The following is a 22,268-nucleotide window of genomic DNA, read 5'->3' on the forward strand; positions in this document are numbered from 1 at the left end:
AGGTTGCCAAGCTCGTGTAAAATTGGACCGTGTCGAGTACCTAAACAGATCATTTGCGAAATGGTTTCTTCCTGTTGTACTCTTGATTGTGGAGATGGTGCATATGCTTCCCTTACATGCGTTTCGTTTGCCCCAGCTAATGACTCTTCCGAAGGATCAACTCGAGCTGCTTTTAGAAGCCGTTTCATGATGCAAGTTCCGGTCTTTCATGTGGCTGGTTGAACTACGGGAATACAACATTCATAGCTTATGACTGCTATATACCTTTGCAGCAGCTGATCAACAAAGGAGAGATCTCTATGTTGCCTATTTAAGTAATTAAGAGGACTCCATGGAATTAGAGCTTTCCTGGCCAATTAAACAGTTTCATGCTATTCTTTTGGTTCTTTTTGTTGGTCAGATGGTTGATTAGCCCTCAATTGGATCAACAAACTCCTTAAATTACTATTCTTCATATGTTCGGATGAATTGGATCTCATCAAGTCCTCAAATAAGCAGGGCCCGGAATATATCGTGGGAGCTGCACTTTGCGTACTTATCTGCCTAAATGTGGAAATGGGCTTAAGTATCCAAAGTACCTGACATGGGCAAAATTGGTAGGTGTTGTAGTCAATCTAGTAGGATATGCAACTTCTGATGCAAATGATTCCCATAGACCCGATTGGCAGATGTTATAGTCATGTATTTCAATAGTGGTCTATCTAGACCTTGAAGATGATAGGATTTCATAAACAACGAGCCATGGTCCACATGCTGAATATGTCTCGACCTAAAAGTACGATATTTTGACAATCAACTTCTTTTTTTTTTTCCCCAAATAAATCCTGATGCCACATCTCTAGCTCGAGACAACCCTTCTCACACGAGACTCGAGCCTGCTGGGTCAACGAATGAAATGGATGAAGATCACAAGGTACTATATCGAATGATTGAAAAAGCTTCACTGAACCGGTGTTTTATAGGAGGCGGGCCTGATGGTAGGTCATGGAAAATCATGGATCAGTCCATAAGGAAGCTGTTGGAAACTCCTTTATGGATCTTCTTTTATCACTGCCAGTCACTAGCCCATAGTTAGCCCGTTGCCATAGGTCCGTGGCTGGATAATGAGGTACCAACAATAGCAATGTGTGGGCTGAGAACTTTGAAGTTATAGGGATATAATTTTTTATTTTTATTTTTGCCGAAATCGTGTTCACAAAATGTTCTTAATTTCTTGTTTGAGGCTAAGTGTGAACTTGAGCATTGGTATGATTCCGACCACGAGGTTAGAGACATAACTTATATTTCGAATACTCAAATAGTAAGAGAGTTCATTGCCAGAAAAAGAGAGTTCATTGCCATGGAGATATGTTGCAGCCTGGCATTAGGAATTTGGCTGCCTTGGCGATCTCTCCAACATTCTTGGAATTCCTAGTGAGAAGAAAAGAGTTGAGTAGCATCTCTGTTTTACACATACTGATGTGTAGCTGAATCTCGGGCCATGAAAGCCTTTATTAGGCCCATCATTAAGGCTACGTTTGGTTCGTTGGAATGGAATTGATACAAAATATAATAGGCATGGAACATAATAAACAGAGAATAGAATATAAATTCTTTTGTTTGGTTGGAGGGAATTACAAAATTGAGAATTATAATTTTTTTGTTTGGTTGGTTTGAATAAGAAATAGAAATAACAGGAATAAAGATGAAAAGATAAAAATACCCTTCATGCCAAATCTGATACGGTTTAATAGGATAAATAGATAACTTTAATGATAATTTTAAAAATTAATAAAAAATAAACATTTTAAATAATTTTTAAAAGTAAATATTTGTAAAAAAATTAATTATTTTAATTAAAGTTAATGAAAACTGTGATTAGTAATAAAAGTAATTATTTTAATTAAAAATACTAAAATTATTAATATTTAAATGTTTATTAACAATGAATTAATAATATTTTTTTAATTATAATTATTAGAAATAACTATTTTAATAAATTAATAAGCATAATTATCTAAATAATTAACAAAAAATTCCTTAATAAAAACATATTCTCTCATTATATTAAATAACATAAAATAAAATGATTAAAATAATATATTAAATTAAAAAAATAAAAATAAGTTACTGTTCATATTCATTTTTTTTATTCACAGCTTTCGCCCTCCGCCCTCAACTCCTCCATCGCCGCCCTTGGCCTTTTGAACTCGTACGGTAGCACCTCGAGTCTCCCCTTGATCTACCCCACCTCTGCCGCGATCATCTTTTACCTCAGTCTTGCCGCCGACGTCATGAAGCTCGACTCGAACAGCAGGTATCCTTCGACTGGCGGAGTGGAGTCGCCGAGTGGACTAGCGGAGTCGAGTCATTGAGGCACAAAGCTTCTACGGAGGAATCGCAATCGGAGGAGGGCTCGAGCACTTCTCAGCTAAGGTTGCAAATCTGAGAATGTCTGAGAAGCAGAGAGCGATGGCATGTGATTGAAATTTTTGAGGAAACGTTAAGGCATTTTCGTCTTTTCGCACTCTTTTCCGGATAAGCAATGGCTATTCCGGACATTCAAGGGGGGCTTTCAAATTCCTTATGAATTCCGGATTGTGATACCCATCCGGAATACCTATTCCGCATTCCCGTGAACGAAACGTCGAAATGCGCATTCCGTTCCTTATCATTTCCTACAAACCAAACATGCCCTAAGTCCTAATCTAATTCCATACGCTCTACATGCTTCGGTTCTCCATTCTATGGTAACTCTAGAGGACATACACTTTGGCACACATAACACATTTCTACTACTCTTTAAGTTTGAGCGTTGGAGGGGCTCTCGCGTATCAACCCGAGAACCCTTCTTGAAGGTATAGGGCGGCGGTCGGAGTTGAAGGAAGCAACTTGCATATTTTTTCTTTTTCTTTTTTTCCCGCATCAATTTGGCGCCATCTGTGGGAACATAGTCGTGTACTCAATTTCCCAAGCCCCTCGTCTCTCGGCGGGTTGTAATGAGATATCTCAATCTTGTATTGGAGAGAGAGATAATGATTTTGACATCTATATAAGAGCAAGAGACACCCCTTTCTTTCAAAAGACACATTTAAAGGACAAAATTATACAAGTTAAACCCTAAAACAGACAAATATATACCTAATCACAGACAACATATGAACGGGTGGAGAAGCGTGTATGTATCCATTCATGTTTCTTTAGGGTGATAATATCCATGCATGGTAGGTGCTTGACTGCCGACTGGGGTTGTACACTTGTACTCCCCCGAGCGCGTATGGTTGTACTTGACTCGGGTTAACTCATTGGAATGAATGCTTTTATTTACCCAGAGAAAAAAGAAAAAAAAAAGTGCCTGATCGACTCGTAGATGCGTACGAGCTATGTTAAGATTGAATGACAAGGCAAGAACCAAAACCGGAAAAAATCTAATAGAAATATGGGAAACTATTTAAAATTAAGTAAATATACATATGTGTGTAAGAACTAAGAAGGAAAAAAGATAAAGAAGAGAAGAGGAGAATGTCATTTTGCAGCAAGTGTGGGGAAACTGAAATGCCTTATTGACCTTTTTTATTTTTTGTTTTTTTGGATGAATGCCTTGCCTTATTGGCTTTGATAATTGCCAGAAAACGAATGGACAGCAAAAGTGGCAATATATAAATGAATAAATAAATATAAAAAAGGCGTGTAAACAATTATTATGATTACTGTTAATAGGTCGGGTCCAACTTCTGAATTTGGGTACATGAAAAAGCGTCACGGGCTCCCTACCTTCTGCGAATATATTATTATGGCATGGTTTCATGATTCGTCTGTCTGAAGTAAAGGCGGAATCTCTATGTATTGAAAAGCTTCTTTTCATTCCGCCCCTCGGTCCTTATCACAGCTGCGGCGATGAGGAGCCCATCCCCCGGCAATGGTCAATGGTCGGTGATAATAAATGACCAAATCTACAGCTCCTGGCAGTCCTCGTCCATGGAATTAAATTCTGAGTATTTGTCGACCGGTGTAATGCAGACAATCCAATCTCATTCAAGGCTTTTCACCGACATGAAGATCTTCTGTTCTCGATATTCATTCATTTGAAATTCTCGTACGTAACTAATTGGTCTAGAAAACGTCGACTGATTTAACTGTAATTCTACCGACAGTAATTCGATTGAAAAATACATCCATACTTCTTGATCCTACAAACATTTTTTTTCCCTATTAGTATATGTCATAGTCGGACCAAGCCAAACTATGCATCTCCAAGCGTCATTGTTCATTGTTTAGTACAACTAGGGAGATGGCCCCTGCCATCAATACCTACTAGTTATAGATAGTAAAATATAAATATGAATGATATTTTTTAGTTATTATTAAGTAATGGCATTTCATCCAAGTTTATACAAAAATTTATATAATTGATATATATTAATTGAATTCCTAAAGATATCGGAAAAGATATCCAACTTATTCTCCATCTAAGATCAAATATATCCGAGAATGTTATATGCTTACACTCTAAGAATAATAGGAAATATACTAAACATAACAGATCTGAACACTTGCCCTGAAGGGGTAGAATGTGATCCGTAATATGCGAGAAAATCACTTACTTGATCAAGTATGTTACCGATTAATTTTACGACAAAATTCATGAAGCTTAATTTGTTGTAAAACTTATAAAAAAATAAACATACATATTAATACATTATTTACTTCATGTTTAAATAAACATATATATTAATATATTATTTTATAATATTATTATTTACTTCATCGTTAAGTAACGTATTTGTTATTATATTATTTTATAATATTATTATTTACTTTATTGTTACGGAATTTATTTGCCTAATAAAACCAAATAGCATTGTGAATGCACTTATTGTTTTCATTCGTTTATTTATCGAAAATCGAATAGAATATATTATAAGTAAAGTAAATTTATTAAAAATATAATAAAAAATAAACAAAAAATAAATAACAGTGGCGAGAGTAGGGAATTTGAATCGTACTCTCACTACATATTAAGAAAACATATATATTAATATACTATTTTATTATTTTATTATTTATTTTATCGTTAAGCAATGTGTTTATTATTGTATTATTTTATAATATTATCATTTACTTCATGTTTAGAAATTTATTTGCCTAATAAAATGAACTAACAATGTGAAAGCACTTATTATTTTTGTTCGTTTGTTTATTGAAAATCAAATAGAATATACTATAAGTAAAATCAATTTATTAAAAATATAAGGGGTTTTTACCTAAAATGACCCATGATTTGTCCGTTTTATCAAATCCATCATATACTTTTTTTTTTGTTAAATCTATCCCATGGTTTACTTTTCGCATCAAATCTATTCCGGCGTTATCTTTTCCATCAACATCTAACGGCCGTGCTGACGTGGCACGTGGAGAGATAGTGGGCCACACTTGCCACGTAGGCGCCGCGTCAGCATGGCCGTTAGATGTCGACGGAAAAGATAACGCCATGATAGATTTGATGCAAAAAGTAAACCATGGGATAGATTTGACAAAACGGGCAAACCATTAGTCATTTTAGGTAAATATCTCAAAATATAATAAAAAATAAATAAAAAAGAATCACAATCGTGAGAATAGAAAATCGAAATCGTACTCTTCCTACTGTATTATGAAAACAGGCAAGTTTCGTGTGTGTATATATACACGTACATGATAATAAAATGGCAATAAAGGACACTTATGAATGTGATTAATCGTGCACGCTGATATCGAAGGAAAAGGGATACATATTTTTTTTTTCTTTTTTCCTTTTTTATTTCCGACGAATAACAAGGAAGAGCCATCACCAGTCACCACAACCGAGAATTAAACAAAATAAAGCACCGGGAAAAAAAAAATCTCCAAACAGATTACATCTTTGAAGCCGCGAATGGAAGATGAAGAACGTTCAGAGTGCGCTTAGAAATCTGCGCTGGGCAAGGGCTCGTGGCTGTGGTTAATGAAGAAGAACTCGAACACGAGTCCGGCGAGCCCCCCACCAACAAGAGGACCAGCCCAGTAGACCCAATGGTTGTCCCAGCTCCAGCTCACGAGGGCAGGGCCGAAGGACACAGCCGGGTTCATGGATGCTCCGTCAAATGCCCCGCCAGCCAAGATGTTGGCTCCCACGATGAAACCAATGGCGATCGGGGCGATGATTCCGATGTTGCCCTTCTTTGGGTCGATTGCCGTGGCGTAGACTGTGTAGACCAGCCCGAAGGTCATCACGATCTCGAAGACGAATGCGTTCCAGGCACTGACTCCCGAGGAGAGAGCGAAAGCTGAGGTGGTCTGCACGAGACGGGATCACATGGGAAACATTAATTAAGTGCATGCATGCACGAAGTCCTTAAATTTACACGTGACATATGCAAATGTAACATGATATCGTTTTGCTTTATCATCATCCGGTCCTTACCAGGCCACCGGTGGCGAACTTAAGGAGCAAGCAAGCGACAGTGGACCCGAGGAGCTGGGCGATCCAGTAGAGGATGCCGCGGAGGAGGGTGATGTTGCCACCAACGAATGCTCCGAAGGTGACGGCAGGGTTGACGTGGCCTCCAGAAATGTTGGCACCGACAGAGACTGCCACAAACAGAGCGAACCCGTGGGCAAGGGAAGCCGCCACGAGGCCGGCTGGAGTGGTGGACCCATTGTCGGTCAGCTTGTTGAAGGCCATGCCCGAGCCCTCACCAGCGAACACGAAGATAAGAGTAGAGATGAACTCGGCCAGCGCCGCCTTGAGGGCGTCCGGGTGGTAGGCCTCCTCGGGCCGGCCGACTGCGATGTTTCTGATCGGCATTTTAAATATTTATAAATATTAATAAACTACTAGCTATACTTCCTATACTCGGAGCAAGCTCAGGTTCTCTTCTTGCCACCACTTCTCACTTTTCTCAGCTGATCATGAGCTGGGCCTTATATTGAGGGAGAGGGGAGGGGCGGCGACCGGGTGTTGCCGGTTTCCGGTCAGCGGCGACGGAGGAAAAAGGTCATTTAATCGAACGTGATTGGTGGACAGGGTGTGCGGGGCGTAAATAATTCAATTATTGCTGAGTTTTTTTAAATTTATAATTATGGGCTAAGGCCGTCTACCAGTCAACCACTGTTTCGGGCGCAACCTGTGAGTGGCTAGCACTACATCTGCCACGTGGCACTTCCGGATAAGCTAGACGGAAATTACAAAGAAAGTCTTATATGTAAGAAGTTTACCACGTAACAATGTCACAAGCTAGTATAAAATATCAACATCTATTGATCTTTAGAAATATTACAGAAAACTACAGTTGAGAAAAATAAAAAAAATTAATTATTTGGTGATAAAATGTCACGTAATATATCAGTTGTACATAATATCCTGTCGAAAATGCACGCATCTGTCACGAAATGTTGTCTCGAGGTGTTCTCTAGAAAGGCCGAAGCACATTTCGGAAATTCAATGATAATTTGTTTGTTTAACATTATCACGATGGCAACTGTACTACCATAATAATTATAATTTATGAACCAAATTAAAAAATATGCCCCGTCTGATATATAAAGGCAACTTGTTTGAGTTGGTAAGGATCGATAATGCCGAAAGAAAATTCAAACAAAGGAAAGCTAATCAATTACATGCTTATCTTGATAACCGATCGATGAGTATAGCTCGGCAAAACGTACGTAATTTATATTATTTCTATCTCAGTCGAGAATTTGAAGCTGGCAATGCGATAACATACTTGATATACTTACTTGAATACGTAGATATTTATTTAGAAAAAAGAAACAAAAAAAAAGAACAGGAGAAAATGGGAACTTTTAGTTAAGACACATGCATGGTCTAACCATCCAAAATGGGAAACCTTATCCGATGAACATGGAATGCCACATGGGGATTGGTCGCTCCTTTTGGTTTTTCTACTTGGAATTTGATGGGTTTGCCCTGATTATCCGTTTTCAGAAAGAATGATTCTGCTGAGCGTTTTGATGAATAAGTAATTTAATAATCCGAGAACGGGTGTAGTACAGTGAAATGCATGATCGACTGACAATTAAGAGGTTTTAAATTTAATTATCGCCAAAATAACTATCTATACTCCTTTATTTAATTTTTTATTTTCTTATACTCCACTCACGAATCTTTTTCTGTAATAGAAAAAGAATGTAATTCAATAAATATTTCACCCGTGATAAAAGGACCTAATCAATGAATAAATATTATGCACTAGCTTGAATATGCAAATAGCAATATTTCTTCTTTATAGTCTTTAATCTATCTGCATCGGTACGAATGATTCGAAAGTCACAGTTGAAAAAATTTGGCACTACCTATAAGCAGTGCTCTATATATATAGTCCTTTTCTTTGTTTGGTTTTTATTTTACATGTGGGCCTTTTTCTATATACACTGATAAGACAATTATTGATATTTCAACGAACCATCTTGTATTTTACTAATCAATTAGGGAATATGTATATGCATTGCTTCTTATTATTGTTTTTTTCCCCGTACTTCTTTATTATAGTACCCGTTAGAACTTAGAGCATATGCTTTGTGATGATGGAATATGCATAACTTGGGTTTACAGGTTATATATTCCTCTTTTCGTTTTTCTTCATTGTTATTATTGTTTTGTTTTTGGGGTGAATTAATGCATGTCGGTAAGAATAGTTCCCTTTGCACGAAGTCACAGCTTCGAACGTCCCAATGACGTCGCCATGAATATAATATTACTTTTGCTTAAATTAAACATGAATTTGAATATATATATATATATATATATATATATATATATAACCGCAGTACATATATCCTCGTTCTCGTTGGACAATAATTCAGTTTCCTCTCGTTTAATACTCAAACACGCTTCAAAACTTAGAGATTCGTATGCATGCTAATAAATGGTTGTGATATGAGCGATTCACATCCCAACTGATTAATCGATTCAGAGTTCAAAATTCATTACTAAAGAAAAAGACATTCCGGGACCAACATGTATGTTTTCACATCGTCGTCAATGCACGTTGTGGGAGGAGAAAGATGGGATCGAACAGTAAGTCCGCAAAAAGAATTGGGACCCTTACTTAACAATTTCACCCCCGCATACCAAAACTGGCAAAATATCGATTTCTGTAATTAATTGTGGGTGTGTGGGACCATATGAAATTTTTGTCCATGGGATAGCTTCTGATATATGTATCTATATATGTATATATAACACCCAATATAAAGCTTATACATACTTCCATCATTACTTATAAGAAATGCACGTTCGATCAATCATAATCTATTACATGATTGTTCTTTAAAGTGTCTTTGCTTCATTATAAGACACCCTCCCCCGATTAAAATGAACACCGAACGAGACAAACCTACAGTCGCCCTGATGCAAGATCGGTGAAGCTGAGTGATATAATTAACAACCATCATAGATGGAATATAATGAACGAGGCCTCTTTATTGGAATAAACTCTTCAGGTTCTAAAAGAGTTATTTACGCACAAATTTAATTCCCGCGCGATGTCATTGTTCTATGAAGTTATATTATGTTCTTACGTACAGATGGTGAATTTAGACGCATGAAACTAGAAGGCTCGTATGACAAATAACCCAAAGATATAATAAAGAGAAGAAATGCAGTGTCTCTTTTTCTCTTTTTCTTTTTTTTCTTTTTTTTTGGCTAATTGGCAAAAATATATTTTTTTCATTACAAGAAAAGTTCACGAATATAGTACATTGAAATAAAAATTTTAAATATTTAATAAAAAAATAAATAATCCCATAAAATATTAAAACTGAAATTTTTTGATAATCAGAAAAGGAGTGTGGTACTCCACTCTACGGTTTTATTGATTTATGCCTTCGTTATTATTGGTTTTTAAAAGGGTACAGGACAAAGTGGGGTGCGGTGAAGCATGTTACTCGACCAGCCTGGCGTTCTGATTGGTCAGACGGAAAACAATCTTCTTTTTTTTTTTTCTCCTTTGATTGATGTGCAAATAAAATCCAAATAATAATGGGAAAAAAATGAGAGCCAGGCGATTAAATTTTTGACAGGCTGTAACCCAAATCGAGTTTTCAGCAAAAAATAGCTGCGGGTCCACCAATCATGTGAGCCCTGGGCCCAGTTTCACTTTTTCCATCAGATCATTGCAGATCCATGGGTGAATTGCTAATTGCAAAATCACTATTTAGATTAGATCTTCCTACTTACTGGATTTTTCATATCCTTAATTTTCCCAAGTTTGGGGGCAGTCATGCTGGTCAATACGGAAGTACCAAAGTAACCAAACAATGAGGAAAAAAATTTGAAGTAACAAAGTAGAATCAAACCATTTATTATTGTATCATTAAAAATTGGGAATTTTTTTCACAGATGGAAAAAAAAGAGCAAAATAAGAAGAGTGCGATACGAGTCACGAGTAAGGCAATATTGGATCCTATATAATCACGAGTAAGCAAAATTATATAATCATTGAAGGGTGTGAGGGAAGTATGGCACGATTAGCCGAGTCTTGCACAATGTATATAATTTTAATATTTCGTGGCTTTCAAAGACAAAATAATAATTAATGTCGTCGTGGCCCAGAGGTGGCTATTTTTTTTTTTCTCCTTTCCTACTAAATGGATTTGTTTTTTGTTGAGTTGGTTAAAGCATTAAAAAAAAAGAAGTTCATTGATGAGGTCAAGCCCAAAAAGGTCGTTTTCTGGGCTTAAAATTTTATTGGTTCAAAATCAAAGTGATTACCAAAGCATTAGTGGGCTACTCATTCGCGACACCATGCCAAAAATGATGCACTCGTGATGGAGATATGTCAACTTCACCTCCAATAAATTAAAAATAATTAAGTTCAACGTTCCATTTCTTCCTGTGCGACATGTGATGGAGATATCGAACATAAGATTGAAACTAAGTTCCAAGAGATACGCAAAACAACGAACTAAATTGATAACGACAGTGATGTCCGATTTAACTACTAGTTTGACATGATACAGTTTTAGGGATCATATCCTATAATTGCCGTTTATTTTATGTATTCACCAGAAGGGAATTGTAGATGAATTAATGCAAAGTTCGTCATACTCTCTCTCTCTCTCTCTCTCTCTCTCTCTCTCTCTCTCTCTTTTCCCCCCTTCTCTCTGAGAAATTAATGCACATAGACTCCTAGCCCATTTCTTTTAAGCCCATGACGCGAAGCCCAATGAGTTCAATAACATTGAGCCCATGGGCCCCTCCAATTCCAAGTGGTAGAGGCTCAAAGAATATGGCTTGAGCCACATTTAAGCAGCCATGGGCTTCTTATTACATCCAGCAATCAATCTTAACTCTTTTTCCGCAGGCAAAGTGTGGACTCTTTTTTTCTTTTTTTTCGCTTGAAATATATTAGTGTGGACATAAACATATATGTATATATGTATGTATAGATATATATAGTCTGCCTGAAACTTGTCTGGTCTCAAATTCATACGGGAGGATGGATATATGCCCATATGTAATGAGTTCTTATATAAATTAATTAAGTCAAATCCCCAACATTTTTTTTTTCTGTACATCCCATGTGAAGAGGAGACAAAACATCATCGACATGTACTTCCATTATAATACCGGCCGCCAAATGCATTATTATTCCGGAAAGGACCTGATTAAATGGAGGTGGAGACTTAGTGGGAGAGTTCGTAACTAAGGGAGATCAATTAATGTGTTGTCAAGTTCCCGGAAGCAAGCTCCGGCAGAATCTTCAATAATAAGAACAAATCGAAACCCTTATTTTTTCGAAAAATGTTACATTATCGGGTACATATATGCCCATGTATTACATATATACTTTCATTTTGTATATACGGGATCCACAAATGAAACCCCCACCTTATATATTGATATTGGAAAAACTTTTAATCTTCCATATATTACAAATTGATATTTATGGTTGTTCAGAAGGTACTATAGTGTGTGTGTATATATATATATATATATATATATATTTCATAGATTTTTTGCTGTGAAAGTCAATGAGGCCGTGCATTGGTCATGTGTAAAAAAAGATTTTTTTTTTCCGATGTGTACCATGGTATTCGAAAACTCATTGAACCCTAACTAATTCAGTTTGAGTCGGATCGACCGATTAATGGGGTAAAATTCTTTCAACATGTATTTTTTCCGTTTAAAAGACTTGAATTTGAGACTTTATTTAAGAGGAATAAGCGTTGGTTAAAAAAGAAATATCTCTCTAGATGAGATATGTTTTGCACCGCAATTGGCTCTAGGACAAAGGAAAAGAGCAAGTGTCAAAATCTCATTGCCATTACCAAACACCTTATGATTGGAAAACCAGAAGGATACATTATATAATTGCGGTATCTTGTAGTTTAGATTGTATGCCATGTAGTGGGGATGATGAGTAATTTTCCGGGCCTTAATTTTGGTTTATGTTGTGTCCTTCCGTGAAGCTAAGCTAAGCTAATAATTATAGATATATGCATATATAGTTGCTAAAATATGAGATGGAGTGGGTCAACTGCACATGCATGTATGCCAAATTAATTGTCTCAATTGTGTGGTGTTTAATTAATTATCATCTTCATTATTGCAGTATTACCTAGGTTGGTTGATCACTGAGGTCTCCACTCTCTGACCAACTCTTTATTAATTCATTGATCAAACTTCCTTATTATTTTGGTCAGGTATAAGTTTCGTAAATCAAATTATTAATTCGAAAAACTGTGATTATTAATTCAGATACTTCTGTCTCGGGAGAAATGACAACAATTTTGTTAAGTATATATTGTTATTCACTTCTCTATATCTTTTTACCTTTGACTATAGGGAAATTAAGTAAGAAAATTATTGTTATTTTCTTGCAACAAAATCTTGTGGATATAATATGATAAAGGAATGAAAAGTAATAGGGGTACTATACCATCGGAAAAAGTAATAGGGATACTAAAAGTAGTTTTATGTTTGATGGGGTTCAAATAGAAAACCTTAGATTATAAGTCGAGGGTTATTAAGCGTTAATTAATTTTCTCATAACTGGTGGAAAACTAATCTAGTACATACAAGATCGATTGAAGAATATCGAGACCTTTAACTTTCGGCGAGGAATCCGACGAATGCAAAACAAGGGAAGCGTGAGCTTACTAGTGCAAAATGTGTAGGGAGATATATTGCATATGAATGGAAAGGGGGAAGCAATATGCATTGACAAGTGCGGTGTATGTGTGCATCTGCTTGCAAACCAATATTCCTTCGAGAGAGGAGAAGGAGAAAGAGAGGGAGAGGTATCGTTTGGCCGAAAAGTAATGGGTTTGCTTCAAAGCCAACGAATCTCTTTCTTTCCCTCTTCTCCCTCAAAACTTTGCACACACATCCTTTTCTCTATCAGCACATCTCATTCTGTCTTAATTTTTATTGATTAACAGCTTACATATATATATATATAAGCTTAAATGTGTATTATGTATATACACCTATAATAACTTCCATTGTTAGAATCTGCAAGGTTGGCAAGCCAAAAGAACACAACACACTTGCCTCTCTCTCTCTCTCTCTCTCTCTCTCTCTCTCTCTCTCTATTATAACAGAGAATAAGCATTGAAAGAGCGGCTTTTACACTCTACGTGACAACTTCCACCCACATCATCTCCCATATATAAACCATACATTCAACTTTCCATCTCGATCTCCTTGTATTTCCACTTATCTTTCTCTCAATTGCCCCACTTCGATTCTACGTGATGGTTGAAATACGAGAAGAGATCATCGAATGTAATACGGACCGCCACAGAGGGCAGACCATAATGAAAGGCAAGCGCATGAAGCGTCAGAGGGCCCCGTCTCCTCTCGCGTTAACAATGGCTTGCAGCTCATCCGAGGACCGCACAAGCAGCATCTCCCAAGGTGGAAGGTTTGTTGCCTGTGATAATGTTTCCTCATCAGGTACTGGTGGGCGGGACTCATCAGTTGATCGAGGTGTGGAAGGCGTGGGAATGGAAGAGGAGGACATGGCATACTGCCTGATTCTCCTGGCTGGAGGCGAGAGGGTTAGAAAACCTCTCTCACCGGCGGAGCCTGCCACCGTGAGTACAAGTGCTAGCGGCAATGGCGGTAACAAAATAAGCGGGGTGGATTTGTATCAGTGTAAGACGTGTAACCGGTGCTTCCCCTCGTTCCAGGCTCTTGGCGGACACCGTGCAAGTCACAAGAAACCTAGACCAACCGTGAACACATATCGGAATGAGAAAAGCTTGTCACTGGCCGTGGCGAACCCGCCTGTCGTGGGTGATACTGATGGATCATTGTTCATGGCACTTTCACTGCAGATACCGGCTGGCCAGGGGGCGCCTGCCCAGAATGGCGCCGGCAAATCCAAGGTTCACGAGTGCTCAATCTGTGGGGCTGAGTTTACTTCCGGCCAGGCGTTGGGGGGTCACATGAGGCGGCACAGGACACTCGTGCCCGCTCAACCTACAGCTATTGGTGTTGGACCATCTGGCAATAATATTAGTTTCCAGGCACAAGACACCGTGAAGAACTCAAGGAACAATTTGCACTTGGATCTCAATCTTCCGGCACCAGAAGACCGTGAATCGAAATATAGCAGTTTAACAACGTCAAAAGAGCAAGTCCTCGTCTTCTCGGCATCTCCTTTGGTCGACTGCTATTACTAGGCAGCTAGGGCTTTGATTCATGTACTTTTGCGACATCATCCTTTCATTTATCTATTGTTGTGAATTATCAATTAGTTACTTACAATCAAGCACGAATATAATTGTTAGATATATTGCCTTTTCTTTTCTTCAACTAATTAACTAAGGCATCATTTCATTTACAGCGATTAATATATCAAATCAAGTGAAAAACATATAATACACCGGACAAGTACATTGTCATGTGTACACTAGTTACTTAATTACGAGAAGCTTTCTCCATGCAGTTAAGGTAAAGGTGTTCATTTAATAAGAACATACGAAATATAAATAAATGTTCTCGTACTAGATTGACGTAAATAAATATGCATGTATATATTAAAGAGACGTAAAGGAGAGGGAATGAGACGTGTATGTATATGCGGATGAGTCTGCCTGGCTAAGTTTTCTGCGTTTATTGCCAGCGGCGGAGAATGCCCCAACCGAAAGTTTGTGGTCTTGCTTGTTTCGATCCCAAGAAAGCTAATGATGAAAAAGGGGCTACCTTTCCTTATTCCCTCTACCCTAGGTTGGGTTGCTGCTTTGTCCACTTCACTTCATTTAGCAAAGAATATACATAAAGAAAAAGTCGGTCCAAGCTTTCTAGCTATGCTAGTCCTTCAACCTGATACATATATATTCTATATCGCTAATTACGTCTCTCGTTCGGCGCGATATATGGTCGACGTCAAATGAATGAGAAGGACCTTTGAATCGAATGGAATATTATCTTCTTTGGACTTGTTCGTCGTCTTTTTTTCCTCATAGGTGAATACCCTTTTGATTTGAAGCGGGATTCACAGTTTAACATGAGACAAAAATTAAGATACCAAATGAAGGTAAAATTATTTGAGAATTAGCCAATATCATCTCCCAGCTATGAAGAACTTGATATGTTCGACGGTTGTATTATCCACATGCCACAACAGTTTTTCCAGTACTTAAATAAGTGTGCTCACACTATCTAAACGATAATCTTTTGGTATGAAGGAACGGAGACTCTTCGTGATGGAAATTGGAATCATCATACGAAACTGCGCCGTATTTTCTAGCAATCAAGTCCATTTTTTTGGTACCAAACACGAGTAGTGCTTTCACCGTGCAATCCCATTCTAAGAAAGCCACGAGGAACGCCAAGCCCAGCTGTTGAACTATGGACCGCATTCACCAAGGCCCAATAAGAAGAAATGGGCCTAGTGGCCTTTGCTTAATCCAGCCCATTGAGCTCACAGGCCCAGTAAATGTCCGCCTTCCTGTCGTCCGTTCGAGCGCCTTCTCCGCCTCCCTCCCTCCATCAGCTTTGCTGCTGACTGCTGACTTCAGTTCTGAGGGAGCGGAGAAATCCCTACGCCATGGCGGTTCCGGGGAGGCGCAACGGCCAGTTCGAAGACGATGACGATGATGAGCAGCAGAACTACGCCCTCTTCGAGGACAACGGCTTTGTGGAGGTCGACACCGATACGCCTCCTCACCTCCGTGAGCTCTACGATGCCGTCCAGCTCGGCGACGTCGACGCCCTACGCCTCGCTCTAGGTCTGTTTGCATCCGTTTGTGTGTTTTCTCATTCCGTTCTTGACTGCTGGTTGACGCTTCTGCTCTAGCTCTCGATGCGGATAGCTGCCTCGCTTTTTTCTATAGCCGATAAATGAGCCAATAGCTGATTGTTTCGAAGCAAGGGTTTCGATATGGTGATTCTTTGGAGGAATAACTGTAAAGTAGGTTCATTTATGCATTTAGCAATATTTTTTATGCGAAATTGAAGCTGCGAGGATCTCAAAAGATGATCTTTTCCTTGCATGAAGTAATCTGAATTGAATAATTTAGTTATTTAACCGGAAGCAGCTTGCTGCTGCTCCACTTTATGATTCTGCGATGACTCGGCGGAATGGCAAGATACAGGATTGGGAATAATGATTGGATCGCAGTGTTTAGCAGATGTTCTTTGGTTTTGCGACTATGCTCTTGGAACTAAACACTCGTTTCTATCCCAACTACCTTTCCGCGTTCCCTATTGTTTGTAAATTGCGATGGTAATTTGATGCTTTCTGTCGTTGGTGCAGATAACTTGAACGGGAGCATAGACGAACCTGTCGAAGATGGTGATACAGCTCTGCATCTGGCCTGTCTCTATGGCTATCTACCTTGTGTGCAGGTTAGTGGATGTTTATGAACTTTTTCGATACAGCACTTCCTCTAAACATTTTTTCAGTTTTCAGATTTAATGACTCGAGCTTATCTCGTGTCACAGTTACTTTTGGAAAGAGGAGCCTCCCTGGAAGCTAAGGATGAGGATGGGGCACTTCCTTTACACGATGCTTGTGCGGGGGGTAGAGCTCTCACCAGCTGAGACTCGTTCTGTCATCAGCTTCTGACACCTCATATTAACAAAGTGTTAAAGACTGATATATACTCTAATCCCATGTTATCTGATACAGGATACAGTGATATTGTCCAGCTGCTTTTCGACAGTGCTAGGGATGCGGAATGCGTGAAGAGGATGTTGGAAACATGTGATGATGAAGGAGACACGGTAATGCTGACAACCCCAGACCTCTGAACTTACGGAGCAATTTATCATATACGCCACCTTTCGTTGGGTGCTAAAATTTTTCCCTATCTTCAGCCTCTTCACCATGCGGCTAGAGGTGAACATGCGGACGTCATAAGAACGTTGCTAGCAGCTGGAGCTGATCCCACAAAGAGAAACCTTTTCGGGAAGGTTTGTAATCGCACAGGATTCCTCCTTTTCCCTTTCATTTATTTCAAATGTTTTTAGCTTCTAAGCTACGTTATCTTTGATAGATCCCGGGGGAGCTTCCTGATGGCAACTCTGAAGCCAAAACAATATTGGAAGCTGCTGCTAGTGCTATGGCTTGTTAGTAGCCATTGCTCTTACTTGGTGGAAAATTTTGCTTTTGTTTCAGGCGGAGATAACCGCGTGCACTATTGCAGCAACATATTTTTCTTCAATTACTCTGTTGGTTTTGGATCGAATGAGGATGTGGGCATGCTCTGTGAAGGTCTTGTACATGTGGATATGAGATGAAAAACTTCTCTTTTAATTTGAATTTAGTAAAGTTCAGTTTGTGCCAAGGAAAGCAGTGGAACGCTAATACTGAAACCAAAGGTATCTTGAGCAACAAACAGCAGAAATGGTTCGTGACATCGAACATGAAAGAATCAATGCATAAACATAAATATATATGGTTCATCAAGCGGCAAACCGGAAGACTAGGCATAAAAGGAAGGAAACACGAGGCATTATACCTGAGATAGATACGCATTCAAGAGACCCAGCATTTTGAGAAGATGGTACAAGTGAGGATACTCACTGATCAACAACATGATTACATAATAAAGAGCAAGAGATCGCTGAGAGGGAAACCCAAGCAATTAAAAAGTTGTTTAGCATATACATGATTTGTGCTCGAAGTGGTCAAGAAAGAAGCCTAAGTCGCCTTCCTCACCAAGTCTCTCTTGCTGCCGTTGAATAACCGAAGCCTTCACAGGGAACGATGTCTCTGTAATGTGGCAGATTATGAACAACAACCACTGAGAGGAGGTGCTTGCTGTTCTTGCTTTTGCTTGAGAATGTTTCTCTTGATGCCGGTGGATCCTTCTTCTAAGAGACTTGGAATGTCCATTATCTGCACATATACTGGCAATTTGTTAATAATCGCAGTTGGATTGGGTAGATTTCACAATTTGCCGGTCCCCCTCAGTCTACTTGAAAACCATCTTAAAAGCGAGCTTGGCAGGAAGCGAAATGTTCTTCCACACAGTTTAGTCGCATGAAATGGTACCTTTAAGGCAAGCTCTTCGAAGCACTGCTCCACATTTGCTCTAGTTTTTGCGCTGCATTCAAGGAACAAACACCCGAGCTCTTTTGCAAGAGCAACTCCTTCTTCTGTACTTACAGCCCTTTCCGAATCCTGAGATGGAGATCGACTTTCTATCAGTTATAGCTTGCGTATGCAGTTAACTGACACATGAGAAATGGTACTTCCATGTCATTGTTCAGAATTCATGACAAAAGATGAGGTTTGGAATTTGGATGCTCACTCTATCGACTTTGTTCCCGACGAGCATCTTTATACAGTCCTGATTGGTGGAATATAGTTCGACTTCCTTAGCCCATACATCTGATAAGTTCGTAAACGTCTCTCTTCTGGTCACATCATAGACTATAACAAAGAACATACAAATTTAATTTATATGAATCGGGGGAATACATGCACATTGAATTTTCCATCAGGAAATCGAATTGCCAACATACCAAGAATAATTCCCTGGGCATTCCTATAGTAGGAGCTCGTCAGCGTTCTGAACCTTTCCTGACCAGCTGCAACATAGCAAATATTATGTTTCCACAAGCTAACCATTTCCATTATGGCAATATCGCTTTTCTGAAAATGTTCAGGAAGACCAGCAAATTGAATAGCAATCATTCTTTTTTCTGAAGCTGTAGTATACTTCGACGTAGAGCGCATCAGCACTAGAAGACTAACATGATTTTCCCAATGAACAAGTAGGAGCCAACAAGAGAATTCAAAATTAGTATGCCTACAGCAAAGCTCTTTCCAGGCACCATTTATGAAGGCTAATACATGCATGTCTATCAAAGCAGACTAATACCTGCTTATCTGTAGTTTCAAATACCATTCGGTGAAAATACGTGAAAGGACACAAATCTAGCTAAAAACTTTACAACGAATGGTAGCATATTAATGATTACAAAAAAAAAAAGAGTTGCTGGTCGGTTTGGTTACCAGTGTCCCAGATTGTTAGCTTTACTCTCTTGCCAGCTACCGTGAGCAGCTTGATCTTAAAATCCACACCTGCACGTATTCGAGTAACGAAACAAGACAACCCTCTAATCACACAAAACTGCAGTGACGATTCACCTACCCATCCATCAATGCAAGTGACAGAAAGCAGATATATATTGAAAATCACAATAGTCAAAGATCAACCTCATACCGAATCAAATTCCATATGAACTAAATACTCAGCTCCATCAAACTAGAAAGTCCATCACTAGATTAGTATTGAAATTTACTGTTAGATCCCTCAATCTCCATCACACAACTTTCAAGTAGACAGAGCTTCATGGACTGAACTCGACTTAAACCATTGATGGGTGCCAAAAAACTGGAACAAGATGCACAAAAATCTGCAGAGAGGAAGCAAGGAAGAGAGAGTACCAATGGTAGGGGCAAGACCTTCGACAGAGGAAGAGATGAAGCTGACGAGGAGGCTGCTCTTGCCGACCCCGGAGTCCCCGATCAGCAAGATCTTGAAGGACAGGTCATAGTTGCTTCCTTGCCCTGATGATGATCCCATTTCCTCTCCTCTTTCTTCTGCCTTTATTCAATATAAATTTTGGTGGGTGTCGGCCCAGACTATTGGGTCTCTGAAAATGTAAAAATCTATACCAATCTACAATATGATTGTCTGTCTCCTGGGTTTCTGCTCACATGTATAAATATTTAGTTGTTTCTTCTGCCATGAAAGAGGAAAGCAAAGCAAGCAGAGGAAAGCAATGCAATGACACAGAAAGAAGAAGACACAGATTAGAGAGAGAGGAAGATGGAGAGAGAGAAAGGGTGAAGAGAGAGAGAGAGAGGAATCAAATGCGTAAGCTAGAGAGAGAAGCCAAAGAAATCGGCTAGACACAGAGTGACTCAACAGGACAAGGAGACCACCTGACAACGTTAACCCCCCAAAAATTTGATTTTGATTATCTACAAAGAACGATATTCCTTGCGTTCTTTGCTGTCTCCTCCAAATGCGGCGCCGTTTGCCCCTCAACCTCGGCAGTACGCTATACCATACTTTACCTTCCGGGCATGGATTTCAAGCTCCTCCATCCATTGCTGGTTTAAAAATCTCAAAAGCAGAGCATCATCATCATCATGAAAAGCAAATATTTGAACCAGTTCACTCGCCTTCTTTTCTTCTCAATTCTATTCATATTTTTTTCTCCATGAAAAAGATTCTGAGCTCAAAAAGGCATCTTTTTTTATATCTGATTATAATATAGGAATGATCATTGCTTTTGCCCGCATTAAGATGAACAGGAGGATGCCCACCTTTTTCAGTGCCAATCAATCGCCCCCCTTCTTCATCTTTCTTCTTCCTTTATTTTTAAAATTTGACGACAGATAACTACTTTAATACAGATGACAGCCAGTGTGTGTGTATTAAGGTGATCAGTGTTCTTGTAGGGGGGAAGGGGCGTGAGGGGCACGCGCGGCCTCCGGGGAGTCGGGTGGAGTGGCGTTGTCGGTCTCCAGAGTTAAAGGGACGCCTCCATTAAAGGGGAAGAGAACAAAGCCCCGCCAACGTCATGTTGGTGAGTGGTCAACATTTCATCCATCTTTCATAATAATGATAATAATAGATAGATAAATCTAATATTGTAGCTAAGGAGTGTGACTGAAGTCCCAACCATATAAGATAATACACCCTATTGGGTGACATGTACTGCCTATGTAATCTGACTGACTTGTTCCGTGAGTTTACAGAGTGTTCACATGGATCATGAGATAGGATTAGTTTGGTGGTTAAGGAGTGTGACTTCCTTGAAAAGTCTCAAGTTTAAGTTACCATACAAGAAAATACTCTTTATTGAATCACATGCATGACCTGTGTGGCTAGACTGACTTATTCCGTTGGCAAAGTCTGGAACCCCTCGTTAAAACAATAATAATAATAATAATAGATAGATAGATAGATAGATAGATAGATAGATAGACCAAGAAAAGAGAAGATCAAATATGAAACTGTTGAAATAATTTTGTTCCCACATTGGGTTGATGCTGTACCTAAACCGTGCCCAGAACTTTCGATCTTTAATGTGTTTCCCCTTTCTTGTTCCCTCTTTTGGATTGATTTTGTACCTAAAAAGAAGTTGTCCTAACACTGCCATGGTTTTCTTGGGAAATGAAAAGCTAGAAACCGACAAAGCATTGATTGAGAGTAGGCAATTTCAACCCGCAAAGAGTTTGATATTCCGGAATAATAAAAGCAATGTCTATCGTAATTTTATTTTAAAAAATTAAATGAAGAGGCATAGATAAAATTATAAATAATAATTAAATTTGAAATTTATTGAGGTGAAAGAATATATAAATGTCACTATATTATATTCTTTTACCGTTCGCGGGCTGTTTTATCCGTAAAGAAGATGGGTGAGTTCAACAAGATTGACTTGCGAGCCTCAACTCGAATAAATCTTTCTTTTTTTCATAAATATTTTCTTTTTTTCTTTTTTTTGTTCTAGGATGAAAACGAAGTATTGTAATTAATGCTGCCCATAATTTGATGGATCTCAATTGACTTAACAAAGACGCAGCTTGACTTGGAGCCTTCAGTGTCACCTCACCCACCAAATCCACTACCCCATTGAAAGGAAGATATTTAGCAAGTCTCATTTATTTGAACGACCAAGCACAAACTTACTTCCTCGATTCACTGAGATACCACTGCAGGCTTCCCCTTGATTCGGATCTCTTAACCACTGCGAGTTTTTATGCCTGATGATTAGGTCAAACCTGAGCCAGGGCAACTGCTGGACGTTGCTGGTTGCAACATTC

General features: G+C 38.7%; 4 protein-coding genes across 6 annotated transcripts; 2 read left to right on the forward strand and 2 right to left on the reverse strand.

Annotated features, from left to right (window-relative positions):
* Positions 1-5,685: 5,685 nt before the first annotated feature.
* On the reverse strand, positions 5,686-6,903 carry LOC116206760 (aquaporin TIP1-1). Its single transcript, XM_031539566.1, has 2 exons — positions 6,422-6,903; positions 5,686-6,294 (listed from the first exon to the last, which is right to left on the reverse strand). The coding sequence occupies exons 1-2, from the start codon at positions 6,803-6,805 to the stop codon at positions 5,923-5,925; spliced, it is 756 nt and encodes a 251-aa protein (XP_031395426.1). The 5' UTR covers positions 6,806-6,903; the 3' UTR covers positions 5,686-5,922.
* A 6,549-nt stretch (positions 6,904-13,452) lies between these two features.
* Positions 13,453-14,763, forward strand: LOC116207053 (zinc finger protein ZAT5-like). The gene has a single exon (XM_031539913.1). The coding sequence runs from the start codon at positions 13,720-13,722 to the stop codon at positions 14,650-14,652; it is 933 nt and encodes a 310-aa protein (XP_031395773.1). The 5' UTR covers positions 13,453-13,719; the 3' UTR covers positions 14,653-14,763.
* A 1,177-nt stretch (positions 14,764-15,940) lies between these two features.
* On the forward strand, positions 15,941-17,763 carry LOC116206821 (poly [ADP-ribose] polymerase tankyrase-1). The gene is made up of 6 exons (XM_031539633.1): positions 15,941-16,203; positions 16,731-16,822; positions 16,919-16,997; positions 17,106-17,200; positions 17,294-17,389; positions 17,473-17,763. The coding sequence occupies exons 1-6, from the start codon at positions 16,023-16,025 to the stop codon at positions 17,548-17,550; spliced, it is 621 nt and encodes a 206-aa protein (XP_031395493.1). The 5' UTR covers positions 15,941-16,022; the 3' UTR covers positions 17,551-17,763.
* A 145-nt stretch (positions 17,764-17,908) lies between these two features.
* On the reverse strand, positions 17,909-20,844 carry LOC116206820 (ras-related protein RABC2a). Of its 3 annotated transcripts, XM_031539630.1 has the most exons (7): positions 20,763-20,844; positions 19,875-20,546; positions 19,440-19,508; positions 18,947-19,012; positions 18,733-18,854; positions 18,474-18,602; positions 17,909-18,317 (listed from the first exon to the last, which is right to left on the reverse strand). In XM_031539630.1, the coding sequence occupies exons 2-7, from the start codon at positions 20,011-20,013 to the stop codon at positions 18,207-18,209; spliced, it is 636 nt and encodes a 211-aa protein (XP_031395490.1). In that variant the 5' UTR covers positions 20,014-20,546; positions 20,763-20,844; the 3' UTR covers positions 17,909-18,206. The 3 variants fall into 3 exon arrangements, with proteins under 3 accessions (XP_031395490.1, XP_031395491.1, XP_031395492.1); XM_031539631.1 differs by lacking the exon at positions 20,763-20,844 and having other exon boundaries at positions 19,893-20,720; XM_031539632.1 differs by lacking the exon at positions 20,763-20,844 and having other exon boundaries at positions 17,909-18,328; positions 19,875-20,720.
* Positions 20,845-22,268: the final 1,424 nt, after the last annotated feature.

The sequence above is a fragment of the Punica granatum genome, chromosome 5, assembly GCF_007655135.1.
Source record: "Punica granatum isolate Tunisia-2019 chromosome 5, ASM765513v2, whole genome shotgun sequence".
In the NCBI taxonomy this organism is placed as follows: Eukaryota; Viridiplantae; Streptophyta; class Magnoliopsida; order Myrtales; family Lythraceae; genus Punica; species Punica granatum.

Coding starts and splice junctions, on each gene's coding strand:
- LOC116206760 (XM_031539566.1), bottom strand. CDS start 6,805: ATGCCGATCAGAAACATCGCAGTCGGCCGGCCCGAGGAGGCCTACCAC. Junction 6,295..6,421: donor AGTTCGCCACCGGTGGCCTG/GTAAGGACCGGA, acceptor CGTCTCGTGCAG/ACCACCTCAGCTTTCGCTCT.
- LOC116207053 (XM_031539913.1), top strand. CDS start 13,720: ATGGTTGAAATACGAGAAGAGATCATCGAATGTAATACGGACCGCCAC.
- LOC116206821 (XM_031539633.1), top strand. CDS start 16,023: ATGGCGGTTCCGGGGAGGCGCAACGGCCAGTTCGAAGACGATGACGAT. Junction 16,823..16,918: donor GCTATCTACCTTGTGTGCAG/GTTAGTGGATGT, acceptor CTCGTGTCACAG/TTACTTTTGGAAAGAGGAGC. Junction 17,390..17,472: donor AGAGAAACCTTTTCGGGAAG/GTTTGTAATCGC, acceptor TATCTTTGATAG/ATCCCGGGGGAGCTTCCTGA.
- LOC116206820 (XM_031539630.1), bottom strand. CDS start 20,013: ATGGGATCATCATCAGGGCAAGGAAGCAACTATGACCTGTCCTTCAAG. Junction 19,509..19,874: donor AGGTCTTGCCCCTACCATTG/GTACTCTCTCTT, acceptor GAATACGTGCAG/GTGTGGATTTTAAGATCAAG. Junction 18,603..18,732: donor TCGGGAACAAAGTCGATAGA/GTGAGCATCCAA, acceptor TCTCCATCTCAG/GATTCGGAAAGGGCTGTAAG.